At 43.8% G+C, this 17,384-nt stretch overlaps 1 protein-coding gene across 1 annotated transcript; it reads right to left on the bottom strand.

Annotated features, from left to right (window-relative positions):
• Positions 1-263: 263 nt before the first annotated feature.
• Positions 264-4,524, bottom strand: LOC123419322 (ubiquitin-conjugating enzyme E2 36-like). The gene is made up of 4 exons (XM_045107147.1): positions 4,431-4,524; positions 4,291-4,355; positions 748-854; positions 264-601 (listed from the first exon to the last, which is right to left on the bottom strand). The coding sequence occupies exons 1-4, from the start codon at positions 4,476-4,478 to the stop codon at positions 564-566; spliced, it is 258 nt and encodes an 85-aa protein (XP_044963082.1). The 5' UTR covers positions 4,479-4,524; the 3' UTR covers positions 264-563.
• Between the last annotated feature and the right edge of the window lie 12,860 nt (positions 4,525-17,384).

Genomic DNA, 17,384 nt, shown 5'->3' with positions numbered 1-17,384 from the left:
TATGATGTTCTCCTGGGTCCAAGCACATAAATATACGGGTATATGCAGTTCAAGCACATAAGTATAACATGACTTCACTCCCACTTTACCACCCTGGGAACCAATCCTTACTCATCAAGATTTATACAATACCAATTGATATGGAAATTAAAAAGAATGTGCAGTTCAACAACCTAAAAATTCTAAAAAAGACGAAGCAACTGGAGTAAAAAAACTGGACATTCCTAAAAAGAATCCAAAACAAAATATAAATCATCATGAGAGAAACACAAACAGAGAACCAGCTATTATCATTTGGAGAACTTACATAACCGGATCACAGCGGATATTTTTAATTGGAGAAACAATTTAGGATGAACCAGCAACAGAGTGCGTTCTATAAGTAGCAAGTTATGAAGCATGCTGGAACACGCACCACAAATACAACCACCAACTAGAAATGATGTCACTCTGGACACATTCGTCCATCGCAAATCATTCCAAGTTTGTTTTTATCAAGCAAATGGTTTCGATTAGGCCCAACTATGAGACAATGTTATTACATCCATAACAGCGTTAGCTTGTCATGCACCACTGGCGTACATACAAGTCCATTCCTTCGCTGCAAACCATGGAAATGACATGTTAAGATATCACAAAAATCAGAAATGAAGCAAAACGGATGTCAGATAGGTCTGCAGAAAATGGATAGTGGAGGAGCATTAGACAGTGTCAGCGTGTGCCTTTGTTGACAGCGTCTCCAAGTACATGTCTCGACAGCTTCAGCTTCATTGGATTTCGAGTGTTTTGCGACATTCTCTGAGAGAGGGTCATCTGGGTTTGGAGCGCTCAGCAGTGCCTGAATGTTGCAGACGGAATATTGTCAAGCGGCAGTGAAGTAGCACACTAACATCGTCAACAATAATAATAATACCAGAAACATCTCTCTGGAAATACAATAATATGATATTACCATCAAGGCATGGTTCTAGTCAAATGTAGAGTAAACTAGCCAGTCATACATCAACTGCAACAAAAACTATTTGGCAAAGGTGCAATAGAAGTCAGAATTGGTTACCTCAAAAGAATATTGCGTATCTTTTTTTTTAAAAGATCCAGCAAAACGCTGGCTTTTAAATGATAGCAGGTAGCACATGGAGGAAGAAAAACATCTGGGGTGATCACATGATCAAGGAAGTAATAGAAAGAAATAAAAAATAATTTAGGGACCTAAAGCAATCTTTCACGGTGGTTCCCCAAACGGGTGCTCCAATGATGTCGCGCCTGCTTCGCGCCAAAATCTTAGGTTTTTTGCGATTTCTTCTTTGATGCCTTGGGCTTTAGCTTCCTTGTTTGTGAAGGTGCAGTTATTCCGCTCTTTCCAAATCTCAACAAGTATGAGGATGATCATTGTTTTGACTGCTTTTTTGTGCTCCTTCGCTGCGTTGCTTATCATCTTGGACATGATGGTTGTTGTATTTGTTTTGTTTGGCCATTTGTCGGGGCTTAGGGAGTTGCAACCGACAAATGATGCAGCGTGAGTCCAAATTGATCTTGCTAATGGGCATTGCCAGAATAGATGTGTTGATGTCTCTAAATTTCTAAGGCATAGTTGGCAGAAGTAACTGTTTGACCATCCTCTTCTCTGCAGGCGATCATTACACCATAGTCTGTCCTTGAGCAAAAGCCATGTGATGACTTTTAGTTTTGCGGGTGCCTAGGAGGTCCATACTAGTTTCTTGAAATCAGACTTAAAGAGCCCTTGGAATTGAGCCTTATATGCCGAGTTGACCGTGTATACTCCTGAGCCCTCGTGCTTCCATTTGATGGTGTCATCTACTTGTTGCTGTAGTTGAATGTTTCTGCTCTCGATCCATCTATTTAACCTAACCGCCTCCTCCCATATATGTGATGTGTTTCCGTGTGCTAGGTCGGCAATCTAGTTGTGTTGTTGCAGCGCCTCTTTTACCGATCTGTTTTTTCTACGGGTATGGCTATATAGTTTTGGGAAGGTTGTCCTTAGATTTGTTGAGTCCAGCCAAGAGCTATTCCAAAAAGAGGCTCATTCGCCGTTCCCTATCGTGACCACCGTAGAGGCATTGAGAAGTGCTATGTCATCGTCGTCACATGGCAGTTGCATGCCGTTCCATGGTCTGTCCTGGTTCGTCCAAGACAGCCATAGCCATCGCAAGCGTAGGGCTCTGCTGAAACGTGTCATATCTAGTATTCCTAGTCCCCCATTTTCAACTGGGGAGCATACTACTGGCCATGCAACTTTGCATTTCCCACCACTGGTTTATTCTTCGTGAGCCCAAATAAAGCGGCGTCTAACCTTGTCTATCTCGAGCAGGAATTTCTTTGGCGTTCGTAGCACTGAAAGGGCAAACGTGGGTAATGTCGTTAAGACATTTCTCACCAATACCGTCCTACCGGCTATTGTGAGCAGCCTTCCTTTCCACCCAGCTAGTCTGGCTCGAATCCTATCTAGGATGAATTGTATGTGGACGAGGCGCAGTCGCGACAGCGTTAGGGGGAGGCCGAGGTATCTGACAGGGAATTCAATTGTTTCTCCACCAAAAGTTTGCAGAACTTCCTGGAGGTCTATATCCTCACAGCAGATGGCCGACGCAGCCGATTTCGTTGGGTTAATGCGTAGTCCAGTCGCGTTCCCAAAATCTCTAAGGATCTCTAATAACGTGTCTATCTCTTGCCTATTGGGGTTTGCAAAAATCACCGCATCATCGGCGTAAAGGCTAACCCTTAGCAGGATTTGTCTGCCCGGCAGCGGCGCCAGTATCTGCATGTCGGTTGCCCTTGTTAGAAGTCTGTGCAGTGGGTCAATGGCGATGATGAATAGAAGGGGAGATAGAGGATCCCCCTGGCGAAGTCCCCTACGTGGAAAGATGTAGCTACCTAGAGTTCCGTTGAGCATGAAGGATGATGAGGAGGTGTTTAGGAGAAGGGATATCCAGTCACGCCATCGGGCTGGGAATCCAAGGACTTGTAACAGTTCTATTAGGTATTCCCAGGAGACGTTGTCAAAAGCTCTTGCAATATTAAGCTTTAGCATCAGCGCCGGAGTTCTATTTCGATGGAAGCGTCTGATCACGTTTTGTACATACAGGAAGCTATCCTGCGTGGATTTGTATCGTAGGAAGGCCGACTGCGCTGGAGAGATAATGTCTGCTATCACCGTGGATAGTCTTGTGGCTAGTACTTTTGCAACAAGTTTGGCGAAGGAGTGGATGAGACTGATCGGCCTGAAGTCTTGCACTTTCGTTGCTCCATCTTTTTTTGGTATGAGCACTACCATGGTGGTGTTTAGCCTATCGAAATCCCCTCAGAAACTGTTAAAAGCTAGCATTATGTCTGCTTTTATTAGTTGCCAACAGCTCCTGAAAAATATCCCTATGTATCCATCCGGACCCGGTGCCTTCTCTGTTGGCGAGCTTTTTATCGCATTCCATACTTCAGTTTCGGAGAAGGGGTTGTCCAGCCCATGGTTATGTAAGGATGGCATGTCGAGGCTACTCCAGTCTATACTTAGGGGACGTTGAGCTTTTGTTCCTATACAATGGCTAAAGTGATTGTATATCACAGCTTCCTTTTGCTCATGTGACGTGACAATCTCCCTTTCGGTTTGCAGGCTATGGATGAAGTTTTTTTGTCTACGAGCTCTCATCTTTGCATGAAAGAATTTTGTCCCTGCGTCGCCAACTCGTAGCCAGACTAGCCTTGATGCTTGTCTTCTTCTGGCTCGTTCTACTGCTGCCAGGCCAAGGAGCCTTAGCTTTAGTAGTTTGCGCAGGTTGAATTCGGCGTCAGTTAACCGACGTGTTTCCTGTGCTACATCTAGTCGTAGTACTAGCTCGGTCGCTATGTGGAATTGCAATTTTGCATTACTAAAAAATGCCTTGCTCCAAATTTTAAGGTCACGTGCTACACGCCCCAGCTTTGTGTGCAATCCCCGGAAAGCACATGTAGATTGCACCGGTCTATTCCAGGCTGCTTGTACTGTTTCATGGAAGCGTGGAAAACTTGGCCAAAAACTCTCAAATTTGGATCTGGCTGATCTCGGTGCAGCCGTTGTATCCGTAAGGAGTAACGGGCAGTGACCAGATGTGGTTGTAGATGCTGCTATCAGGGAAGCGCATGGGAAAATACTTTCCCATGCCTGGTTGCATAAGAATTTATCTATGCTGATCATGGTGGGGTCACGACGCTCGTTGCTCCATGTGTATCGTCGGTTCTTACATTTAATCTCCTTCAGTCCTGCTACATCTAGTGCTGCTCTAAACCTGCCCACGAGTCTACGGTTTAGGTTCAGGAGCTGGACTCCACTTGTCCTTCACGATGTTGAGGCGTATTCTACCAAGCTGCGGTTTAAATTCATCAGATATGAGACACTGTTTTTCAAAATGATGTTCCGCCAAGAATATCAGTTTGCATACCTTGTCAATGTTGGGGTGGTATATTTTTGTCAGAAACCTAACCTGCATCAGGAACAACCAAAGAATGATGTCCCTCAGATAGCCTCACACAACAGTGACTGTAAATAGAAAAGCACAGCAAAAAAAAGACATAGTTCGCAAACCACAACTAGATTCTAAGCTACCTGTGTACCTCTTATTTAACATGATGGCAACAACTAACTGTCTGAGATGTTACTCGTTATATTACAATTCACATGTCTGCCAAATAAGTAGAGCGTGGAACTCTGTACAGAGGATGAACAAAGTGAATAGAAAGACAATTTTACTAGTATGGATATTACAAGAATTAGCAGGACGCTACTACTGACTATCAAGTGAAGATGTTTGATGACTTGTAGATATCGAAAGATATTCTTGATTCCCAACCAATTGTATTTAGTGGGTCCAATCGCACTAGGATATGAAACCTTGTGCACGTGCATGTGAGCACATCGTGTGAGTGTTAGCCGGACAATGTGTGTGTCAGTGTGTGTCCATGACCGAGTAGTATAGATTGTTAGCTGCATGCACTACTAGTCTTTGGGATCCTAGAGAGATTCTAGGAGAAGATAAGGCCACACTAGTGCATGGAATTAGTTCATTAGTGGGCTAGCTAATTGAGCCGTGCATGTTGGTTGAGCAGCCGGTCAAGTTAGTAGCTTAGTTATCTAGACCTGGAGTGATTCTAGGAGGTAAGTTGATGGACGTTCATGTGTTAGTGGGTTAGAGTGGCCTGGTGTGGTGGCATGCCTAACCTCCTGTGTATATATATGATGCATTGGTTTAATGAGAAAAAGGCCGTGAGTTAAACAAAAGTATACAAAGCATATTTGATGCTCTCCAAACTCATCAATCAGTTTTCTCCTTCGTCAAATATTTTCTCATATGAGTTATCAAAGAGAGTTGCATATTTTGTTCCTTATTCTTTTTCCCAATGCATTTAAAGGAGTTTTAGATACATATCCAAACTATTCTCCTCATATTTTTCCATCGAGTTTTTTGGGGGCAACTTTCAAGATTGTACAAAGGATTTCTCAAGATGTGTATCTATCTACCATATTTTTTATCGGATATCCCCGAAGGAACTATCTATCTACCTATCTATTTATTATTTGTATACTTCAAATTATATTTATGTTGATTGCCAGGTACTACCAAAATAACTTTCTAGTAGTTAGTTCCCAAGCCTAATGGTGTAGTTACTCCGCTAGATTTGAATTGGATGGAGGAGGGTAATGTTGAGGAGGATGATTTTACGCTTGTGCGGTCTAGGAAAAAGAATAAATTGAAAAAACCTATTATGATAGCTAGACCTGTTACTAGAAGCCAGAAAAATGAATCATTTTCGGCTAAGAAAACAGGTGCCCCTATTGTGATTCCTAATAGGGGCCCAAGGAGAGGAAAAATTCAAAAGGAATTATATGAAAGGGGTCTTTTGGAACTGTAGGGGAGCAGGTAGGAAAGGGATGGCCTCCTGTTTTGCAGACATTATTAAAGATCATTCTCTTGATTTTATTGGTATTCAAGAAACCAAGAAGAAGGAGTTTCCTGCTAAATACTTAAGTAGAATGGATCCTGGTGGTTACTTTGCGTGGAATTATTTACCTTGTGTGGGGAGATCGGGGGGTATCCTTTGTGGGATTAAAAAAGAGAACTTGGAGTTGGTTTCCTGGAAGATGGGGAACTTTATGGTTCAGGCTCATGTGTTTGATGTGGAAAAAAAATGTGGGTGGGTTTTAATTGTCGTTTATGGAGCGGCTCATGATGATTGTAATGATGAATTCCTGGAGGAAATGCTTGTTACCTTTCGTAATGTTGATATCCATTATATTATTGGGGGTGATTTTAAATCATTAGAGGGATGCATGATAAGAATAAGAAACATGGCAATCTCAAGTTTGCTGCAAAGTTTAATGATGTTATTCATTCTTTAGGCCTAAGAGAGATTGATATGGGGGGAGTATACATGGACTAATAAACAGAGTCATCCTACTTTGGAGAAATTGGACAGGGTATTAATGAGCTTTAGCTGGGAAGATCTGTATCCTTTGGTTTCGGTTCGTAAACTGGTCCGGGAGGTGTCTGATCATAATCCCGTGTTATTATCGACGGGATCGGATGAAAGGAGTGCTCCTGTGAATAGGGAGTTTAGATTTGAACTTTCCTGGCTTAAGAATGAAGAGTTTTTCCCTAAAGCTAAGAGCATCTGGGAACAAAATGTCAGGGCGGAAGACCCTATTGATATTCTTAATATAAAATTGAAGCGCATTAAGAAATACTTTAAAGGGTGGGGATCAAACAAGTTTGGTCATAGTAGGAAGAGAAAAGATGAGATTAGAAGAGAATTAGAGGAGATTGAGAGGCTGGAGGAGATGGGCCCTTTAGATCCTGGTGTGTATGAAAAGAGGACACTCTTGTGTGCTGAATATAATGAGATCCTTAATAATGATGAGCTTTTTTGGCTCCAGCAGTCTAATGAGAGATGGTTGTTAAAAGGGGATCGAAACACGGCTTTTTTCATAGAGTGGCTAATTGTAGGAAAAGGAAGAATACGATTCATTATTTTTTTAATGGGGATGTGGTGATTGAGGGGACCGAAAACCTGTTGAGACATGCAACTGACTTTTATAAGGAGTTTTTTGGTCCTGCTAATGGGAACATGTTTCACGTGGATCCTAGTACTTGGTCTATGGGGGAAAAAATTAGTGTGTATGATAATGCTTTCATAAATAGAAGGTTCACAGAGGAGGAGGTGAAGAAGACCTTGTTTTCTATGGAAAGCAATAAAGCCCCAGGCCGAGATGATATTACTGCCAAATTCTATAAGCATTGTTGGGAATTTGTTAAAAATGATCTGATGAGATTGTTTGATGCTTTCCATAAAACTCTTTAGACGTGGCTCGTTTGAACTACGGGGTTATCACTTTGCTTCCTAAACTAAATGGAGCCAAAAAGATTCAACAATACAGACCCATTTGTTTGTTGTGTTGTCCTTATAAGTTGATCACGAAGGTTTTGAATGATAGGGTGGCACTGTACTCTGATGTTCTAATTAGTAGGCATCAAAATTCTTTCATTAAACATACAAATATAATGGATGGCATCCTGACTTTGCATGAAGTTTTGCACCACACTCAGCGTCGAAAAAAATGTGGGATAGTGCTGAAACTGGACTTTGAAAAAGCTTACGATAAGATCAACTGGGATTTCCTCCTGGAGTGCCATAGATACACAGGTTTTGGAGAAACCTGGTGTGGTTGGATAAAAAAGATGTTGTATGATGGCACGGTGTGCATTAAGTTGAATAATGAAAAAGGTCCTTATTTCCAAAGTCATAAGGGGGTTAGGCAGGGTGATCCTTTCTCTCCTTTCTTGTTCAATATTGTTGTGGAGGCCTTATCTAAGATGGTGAGAAATGCCCAGAGGGAGAAATTATTACAAGTCTGGCCCCTGATCTTATTGATGATGGTGTTGCTATTCTTCAGTATGCGGATGATACGGTAATATGCTTTGAACATGATGTAGCTGCGGTTGTTAATGTGAAACTCTTGTTATATATGTTTGAACTGATGTCGGGGTTACAGATCAATTTTGAGAAGAGTGAGATTTTTTGTGTGGGAGGTGATGATAATATCCTGAATACTTATGCTGACATGTTTAATTGTCAGATTGGGCACTTTCCTATGAAGTATTTGGGGGTCCTAGTAAGCTTTACTGGACTCAGGAATGTAGATTGGTTGTTTCTGGATGAAAAAATTCTTAAATGTTGTGAAACCTGGATAGGTAATGCTGCATCTTCGGGAGGTAGGTTGATTCTGATGAACTCATCCTTACTAGTATAGTATATTACTATATGGCTATGTTCTTGCTCCCTAAGATGGTCATATACAAACTTGATAAACACAGGAAGGAATTCTTTTGGAGAGAATTCGAGGGTAATAAGAGATATCACCTCGTTAAGTGGGATCGTATTTGTAGATCTAAAAGAAAGGGGGCCTGGGGGTAAAGAACTTGCATAAATAGAATGTGAGTCTGCTTGTTAAATGGTGGTGGAAGTTAGAAACACAACAAGTGTAGGCGAACGTCGCATGGGAAACAAAAAATTTCTTACGCGCATGAAGACCTATCATGGGGATGTGTGATCTACGTACCCTTGTAGACCGTACAACAGAAGCGTTAGTGAACGCGGTTGATGTAGTGGAACGTCCTCACATCCCTCGATCCGCCCCGCGAACTATCCCGCGATCAGTCCCACGATCTAGTGCCGAACGGACGGCACCTCCGCGTTCAGCACACGTACAGCTCGACGATGATCTCGGCCTTCTTGATCCAGCAAGAGAGACGGAGAGGTAGAAGAGTTCTCCGGCAGCGTGACGACGCTCCGCAGGTTGGTGATGATCTCGTCCCAGCAGGGCTCCGCCCGAGCTCCCCAGAAACGCGATCTAGAGGTAAAACCGTGGAGATATGTGGTCGGGCTGCCGTGGCAAAAGTTGTCTCAAATCAGCCCTAAAACCCCACTATATATAGGAGGATGAGGGGGAGCCTTGCCTTGGGGTCCAAGGACTCCCAAGGGGGTCGGCCGAGCCAAGGGGGGAGGTCTCCCCCCCCAAACCGAGTCCTACTTGGTTTGGAAGGTGGAGTCCTTCTTCCCTTTCCCACCTCCTTTTTTTTCTCTTTGATTTTTCTTCCAATGCGCATAGGGCTCCTTTGGGCTGTCCCACCAGCCCACTAAGGGCTGGTGCAGCACCCCCAATGCCTATGGGCTTCCCCGGGGTGGGTTGCCCCCCCCCCCCCCGGTGAACTCCCGGAACCCATTCGTCATTCCCGGTACATTCTCGGTAACTCCGAAAACCTTCCGGTAATCAAATGAGGTCATCCTATATATCAATCTTCGTTTCCGGAACATTCCGGAAACCCTCGTGACGTCCGTGATCTCATCCGGGACTCCGAACAACATTCGGTAACCAACCATATAACTCAAATACGCGTAAAACAATGTCGAACCTTAAGTGTGCAGACCCTGCGGGTTCGAGAACTATGTAGACATGACCCGAGAGACTCCTCGGTCAATATCCAATAGCGGGACTTGGATGCCCATATTGGATCCTACATATTCTACGAAGATCTTATCGTTTGAACCTCAGTTCCAAGGATTCATATAATCCCGTATGTCATTCCCTTTGTCCTTCGGTATGTTTACTTGCCCGAGATTCGATCGTCAGTATCCGCATACCTATTTCAATCTCGTTTACCGGCAAGTCTCTTTACTCGTTCCGTAATACAAGATCCCGCAACTTACACTAAGTCACTTTGCTTGCAAGGCTTGTGTGTGATGTTGTATTACCGAGTGGGCCCCGAGATACCTCTCCGTCACACGGAGTGACAAATCCCAGTCTTGATCCACACTAACTCAACGAACACCTTCGGAGATACCTGTAGAGCATCTTTATAGTCACCCAGTTACGTTGCGACGTTTGATACACACAAAGTATTCCTCCGGTGTTAGTGAGTTATATGATCTCATGGTCATAGGAACAAATACTTGACACGCAGAAAAACAGTAGCAATAAAATGACACGATCAACATGCTACGTCTATTAGTTTGGGTCTAGTCCATCACGTGATTCTCCTAATGACGTGATCCAGTTATCAAGCAACAACACTTTGTTCATAATCAGAAGACACTGACTATCGTTGATCAACTGGCTAGCCAACTAGAGGCTTGCTAGGGACAGTGTTTTGTCTATGTATCCACACGTGTATATAAGTCTTCATTCAATACAATTATAGCATGGATAATAAACGATTATCTTGATACAGGAATTATAATAATAACTATATTTATTATTGTCTCTAGGGCATAATTCTAACAGTCTCCCACTTGCACAAGAGTCAATAATCTAGCCCTCACATCATCATGCGAATTACATTGTAATAAATCTAACACCCATACAGTTCTGGTGTTGATCATGCTTTGCCCGTGGAAGAGGTTTAGTCAGCGGGTCTGCTACATTCAGATCCGTGTGCACTTTGCATATATTTACGTCCTCCCCTTCGACGTAGTCGCGGATGAGGTTGAAGCGTCGTTTGATGTGTCTGGACTTCTTATGAAACCGTGGTTCCTTTGCTAGGGCAATGGCACCCGTGTTATCACAGAACAAGGTTATTGGATTCAGTGTGCTTGGCACCACTCCAAGATCCGTCATGAATTGCTTCATCCAGACACCCTCCTTAGCCGCCTCCGAGGCAGCCATGTACTCCGCTTCACATGTAGAATCTGCTACGACGCTCTGCTTGGAACTGCACCAGCTTACCGCACCCCCATTAAGAATAAATACGTATCCGGTTTGCGACTTAGAGTCGTCTGGATCTGTGTCAAAGCTTGCATCGACGTAACCTTTTACGGCGAGCTCTTCGTCACCTCCATACACGAGAAACATCTCCTTAGTCCTTTTCAGGTACTTCAGGATATTCTTGACCGCCGTCCAGTGATCCACTCCTGGATTACTCTGGAACCTACCTGCCATACTTATGGCCAGGCTAACGTCCGGTCTAGTGCACAGCATTGCATACATGATAGAACCTATGGCTGAAGCATAGGGGACGGAGCGCATATGCTCTCTATCTTCATCAGTTGCTGGGCACTGAGTCTTACTCAATCTCATACCTTGTAAAACTGGCAAGAACCCTTTCTTGGACTGTTCCATTTTGAACCTCTTCAAAACTTTATCAAGGTATGTGCTTTGTGAAAGTCCTATCAGGCGTTTTGATCTATCCCTGTAGATCTTAATGCCTAGAATTTAAGCAGCTTCTCCTAGGTCCTTCATAGAAAACTTTTATTCAAGTAATCCTTTATGCTCTCCAAAAACTCTACGTTGTTTCCAATCAGCAATATGTTATCCACATATAATATTAGAAATGCCACTGAGCTCCCACTCACTTTCTTGTAAATACAAGATTCTCCAACCACTTGTATAAATCCAAATGCTTTGATCACCTCATCAAAGCGTTTGTTCGAACTCTGAGATGCTTGCACCAGTCCATAAATGGATCGCTGGAGCTTGCACACCTTGTTAGCATTCTTAGGATCGACAAAACCTTTGGGTTGCATCATATATAACTCTTCCTTAAGGAAACCATTAAGGAACGCCATTTTGACATCCATCTGCCAGATTTCATAATCAAAAAATGCAGCTATTGCTAACATGATTCTGACGGACATAAGCATCGCTACGGGTGAGAATGTCTCATCGTAGTCAACTCCTTGAACTTGTGAAAAACCCTTTGCCACAAGTCGAGCTTTATAAACGGTCACATTGCCGTCAGCGTTCGTCTTCCTCTTAAAGATCCATTTGTTCTGAATAGCTTTGCGGCCCTCAGGCAGTACTTCCAAAGTCCACACTTTGTTCTCATACATGGATCCTATCTTGAACTTCATGGCTTCTAGCCATTTGTTGGAATCTGGGCCCACCATTGCTTCTTCATAATTTGCAGGTTCATTGTTGTCTAACAACATGATTGATAAGACGGGATTACCGTACCAGTCTGGAGCAGCACGTGGTCTCGTCGACCTGCGTGGTTCGACAGAAACTTGAACCGGAGTTTCATGATCATTATCATTAACTTCCTCCTCAACCGGCGTCGCAACGACAGAGGTTTCCCCTTGCCCTGCGCCACCATCCAGAGGGATGAGAGGTTCGACAACCTCGTCAAGTTCTATCTTCCTCCCACTCAATTCTCTCGAGAGAAACTCCTTCTCGAGAAAAGCTCCATTTTTAGCAACAAACACTTTGCTCTTGGATTTGAGATAGAAGGTGTACCCAACTGTCTCTTTTGGGTAACCTATGAAGATGCACTTTTCCGCTTTGGGTTCCAGCTTTTCAGGCTGAAGCTTTTTGACATAAGCATCACATCCCCAAACTTTAAGAAACGATAACTTTGGCCTTTTGTCATACCACAGTTCGTATGGTGTCGTCTCAACGGATTTTGATGGTGCCCTATTTAAAGTGAATGCAGCTGTTTCCAATGCATAACCCAAAAATGATAATGGAAAATCGGTAAGAGACATCATAGATCGCACCATCTCTAATAAAGTACGATTACGACGTTCGGACACACCATTACGCTGTGGTGTTCCAGGCGGTGTCAACTGTGAAACAATTCCACATTGTCTTAAGTGAGCACCAAACTCGAAACTTGGATATTCACCCCCACGATCAGACCGTAGGAACTTGATCTTCTTGTTACGATGATTTTCAACTTCACACTGAAATTGCTTGAAGTTTTCAAATGTTTCAGACTTGTGCTTCATTAAGTAGACATAACCATATCTACTCAAATCGTCAGTGAAGGTGAGAAAATAACGATATCCGCCGCGTGCCTCTACGCTCATCAGACCACACACATCGGTCTGTATGATTTCCAACAAGTCACTTGCACGGTCCACTGTTCCGGAGAACGGAGTTTTAGTCATCTTGCCCATGAGGCATGGTTCGCACGTGTCAAGTGAATCAAAGTCAAGTGACTCCAAAAGTCCATCGGCATGGAGTTTCTTCATGCGTTTTACACCAATATGACCTAAGCCGCAGTGCCACAAAAATATGGCGCTATCATTGTTAACTCTAACTCTTTTGGTCTCAATGTTATGTATGTGTGTATCACTATCAAGATTCAATATGAACAATCCTCTCACATTGGGTGCATGACCATAAAAGATGTTACTCATAAAAATAGAACAACCATTATTCTCTGACTTAAAAGAGTAACCGTCTCGCAATAAACAAGATCCAGATATAATGTTCATGCTCAACGCAGGCGCTAAATAACAATGATTCAAGTTCATAACTAATCCTGATGGTAACTGAAGTGAAACTGTGCCGACGGCGATTGCATCAACCTTGGAACCATTTCCTACGCGCATCGTCACTTCATCTTTCGCCAGCCTTCGTCTATTCCGCAGTTCCTGTTTTGAGTTGCAAATATGAGCAACAGAACCGGTATCGAATACCCAGGCACTACTACGAGAGCCGGTTAAGTACACATCAATAACATGTATATCAAATATACCTGATTTTTCTTTGGCCGCCTTCTTATCAGCCAGATACTTGGGGCAATTGCGCTTCCAGTGACCCATACCCTTGCAATAGTAACACTCTGTTTCAGGCTTAGGTCCAGCTTTGGGTTTCTTCATCGGATTGGCAACAGGCTTGCCGCTCTTCTTTGAATTACCCTTCTTGCTTTTGCCGTTTCTCTTGAAACTAGTGGTCTTATTCACCATCAACACTTGATGCTCTTTACGGAATTCAGACTCTGCGACTTTCAGCATCGCAAACAACTCGCCGGGAGACTTGTTCATCCCTTGCATGTTGTAGTTCAACACAAAGCCTTTATAGCTTGGCGGCAGTGATTGAAGGATTCTGTCAGTGATAGCTTCTTGCGGGAGTTCAATCCCTAGCTCAGCTAGACGGCTTGAGTACCCAGACATTTTGAGCACATGTTCACTGACAGACGAGTTCTCCTCCATCTTGCAAGCATAGAATTTATCGGAGGTCTCATACCTCTCGATCCGGGCGTTCTTCTGAAAGATAAACTTCAACTCCTGGAACATCTCAAATGCTCCATGACGCTCAAAGCGACGTTGAAGTCTCGGTTCTAAGCCATACAAGACTGCACATTAAACTACTGAGTAGTCCTCCTTACGTGCTAACCAAGCGTTCTTAACATCCTGATCAGCCATAGCGGGTGGTTCATCTCCTAGCGCAGCATTAAGGACATAATCCTTCTTCCCAGCTTGTAAGATTAGCTTAAGATTACGAGCCGAGTCTACAAAGTTGCTTCCATCATCTTTCAACTTAGCTTTCTCTAGGAACGTATTAAAATTCAGGGTGACTATCGTGTGAGCCAAGATCTACAACACAAATATATTCAAAGTGTACTTAGACTATGTTCAAGATAATTAGAGTTTAACTTAATCAAATTGCTCGCTAAACTCCCACTCAAAAAGTACATCTCTCTAGTCATTTGAGTGGTTCATGATCCACTTACACTAGCTCAAGTCCGATCATCACGTGAGTCGAGCATAGTTTGAGTGGTAAGCATTCCCATGCTAATCATATCATCTATATGATTCATGATCGACCTTTCGGTCTCATGTGTTCCGAGGCCATGTCTGCACATGCTAGGCTCGTCAAGCTTAACCCGAGTGTTCCGCGTGCGCAACTGTTTTGCACCCGTTGTATGTGAACGTTGAGTCTATCACACCCAATCATCACGTGGTGTCTCGAAACAACGAATTGTAGCAACGGCGCACAGTCGGGGAGAACACAATTTCATCTTGAAATTTTAGTGAGAGATCAACTCATAATTCTACCGGCGTTCTAAGAAAAATAAGGTGCATAAAAGGATTAACATCACATGCAATTCATAAGTGACATGATATGGCCATCATCACGTGCTCCTTGATCTCCATCACCAAAGCACCGGCACGATCTTCTTGTCACCGGCACCACACCATGATCTCCATCAACGTGTCGCCATCGGGATTGTCGTGCTACTCATGTTATTACTACTAAAGCTACATCCTAGCAAAATAGTAAACGCATCTGCAAGCACAAACGTTTGTTATAAAGACAACCCTATGGCTCCTGCCGGTTGCCGTACCATCGATGTGCAAGTCGATATTATCTATTACAACATGATCATTTCATACATCCAATATATCACATCACATCGTTGGCCATATCACATCACAAGCATACCCTGCAAAAACAAGTTAGACGTCCTCTAATTTTGTTGTTGCATGTTTTACGTGGTGACCATGGGTATCTAGTAGGATCGCATCTTACTTACGCAAACACCACAACGGAGATATATGAGTTTCTATTTAACCTCATCCAAGGACCTCTTCGGTCAAATCCGATTCAACTAAAGTTGGAGAAACTGACACCTGCCAGTCATCTTTGAGCAACGGAGTTACTCGTAGCGATGAAACCAGTCTCTCGTAAGCGTACGAGTAATGTCGGTCCGAGCTGCTTCGATCCAACAATACCGCGGAATCAAGAAAAGACTAAGGAGGGCAGCAAAACGCACATCACCGCCCACAAAAACTTTTGTGTTCTACTCGAGAAGACATCTACGCATGAACCTAGCTCTGATACCACTGTTGGGGAACGTCGCATGGGAAACAAAAAATTTCCTACGCGCACGAAGACCTATCATGGTGATGTCCATCTACGAGAGGGGATGTGTGATCTACGTACCCTTGTAGACCATACAGCAGAAGCGTTAGTGAACGCGGTTGATGTAGTGGAACGTGCTCACGTCCCTCGATCCGCCCCACGAACTATCCCGCGATCAGTCCCACGATCTAGTGCCGAACGGACGGCACCTCCGCGTTCAGCACACGTACAGCTCGACGATGATCTCGGCCTTCTTGATCCAGCAAGAGAGACGGAGAGGTAGAAGAGTTCTCCGGCAGCGTGCCGGCGCTCCGGAGGTTGGTGATGATCTCGTCTCAGCAGGGCTCCGCCCGAGCTCCGCAGAAACGCGATCTAGAGGTAAAACCGTGGAGATATGTGGTCGGGCTGCCGTGGTAAAAGTTGTCTCAAATCAGCCCTAAAACCCCACTATATATAGGAGGAGGAGGGGGGAGCCTTGCCTTGGGGTCCAAGGACTCCCAAGGGGGTCGGCCGAGCCAAGGGGGAAGGTCTGCCCCCCCAAACCGAGTCCTACTTGGTTTGGAAGGTGGAGTCCTTCTTCCCTTTCCCACCTCCTTCTTTTTTTCTTTTCTCTTTGATTTTTCTTCCAATGCGCATAGGGCTCCTTTGGGCTGTCCCACCAGCCCACTAAGGGCTGGTGCGGCACCCCCAATGCCTATGGGCTTCCCCGGGGTGGGTTGCCCCCCCCCCCCGGTGAACTCCCGGAACCCATTCGTCATTCCCGGTACATTCCCGGTAACTCCGAAAACCTTCCGGTAATCAAATGAGGTCATCCTATATATCAATCTTCGTTTCCGGAACATTCCGAAAACCCTCGTGACGTCTGTGATCTCATCCGGGACTCCGAACAACATTCGGTAACCAACCATATAACTCAAATGCGCATAAAACAACGTCGAACCTTAAGTGTGCAGACCTTGCGGGTTCAAGAACTATGTAGACATGACCCGAGAGACTCCTCGGTCAATATTAAATAGCGGGACTTGGATGCCCATATTGGATCCTACATATTCTACGAAGATCTTATCGTTTGAACCTCAGTGCCAAGGATTCATATAATCCCGTATGTCATTCCCTTTGTCCTTCAGTATGTTTACTTGTCCGAGATTCGATCGCCAGTATCCGCATACCTATTTCAATCTCGTTTACCGGCAAGTCTCTTTACTCGTTCCGTAATACAAGATCCCGCAACTTACACTAAGTCACTTTGCTTGCAAGGCTTGTGTGTGATGTTGTATTACCGAGTGGGCCCCGAGATACCTCTCCGTCACACGGAGTGACAAATCCCAGTCTTGATCCATACTAACTCAACGAACACCTTCAGAGATACCTGTAGAGCATCTTTATAGTCACCCAGTTACGTTGCGACGTTTGATACACATAAAGTATTCCTCCGGTGTTAGTGAGTTATATGATCTCATGGTCATAGGAACAAATACTTGACACGCAGAAAAACAGTAGCAATAAAATGACACGATCAACATGCTACGTCTATTAGTTTGGGTCTAGTCCATCACGTGATTCTCCTAATGATGTGATCCAGTTATCAAGCAACAACACTTTGTTCATAATCAGAAGACACTGACTATCGTTGATCAACTGGCTAGCCAACTAGAGGCTTGCTAGGGACATTGTTTTGTCTATGTATCCACACGTGTATATAAGTCTTCATTCAATACAATTATAGCATGGATAATAAACGATTATCTTGATACAG

This window comes from Hordeum vulgare, chromosome 1H (assembly GCF_904849725.1).
Source record: "Hordeum vulgare subsp. vulgare chromosome 1H, MorexV3_pseudomolecules_assembly, whole genome shotgun sequence".
In the NCBI taxonomy this organism is placed as follows: Eukaryota; Viridiplantae; Streptophyta; class Magnoliopsida; order Poales; family Poaceae; genus Hordeum; species Hordeum vulgare.
Note: the sequence above shows the minus strand (reverse complement) of the source record. Positions and strands in the feature narration are given on the sequence as shown.

Excerpts from the sequence above, each read along its gene's own strand:
- LOC123419322 (XM_045107147.1), bottom strand. The coding sequence starts at position 4,478 with ATGCAGGTTAGGTTTCTGACAAAAATATACCACCCCAACATTGACAAG. Across the intron at positions 855-4,290 it reads GCTCCTGAACCTAAACCGTA|CGTCTGCAACATTCAGGCAC; the intron begins GACTCGTGGGCA and ends TTGACAATATTC. Across the intron at positions 602-747 it reads AGCTGAAGCTGTCGAGACAT|CGAAGGAATGGACTTGTATG; the intron begins GTACTTGGAGAC and ends CATGGTTTGCAG.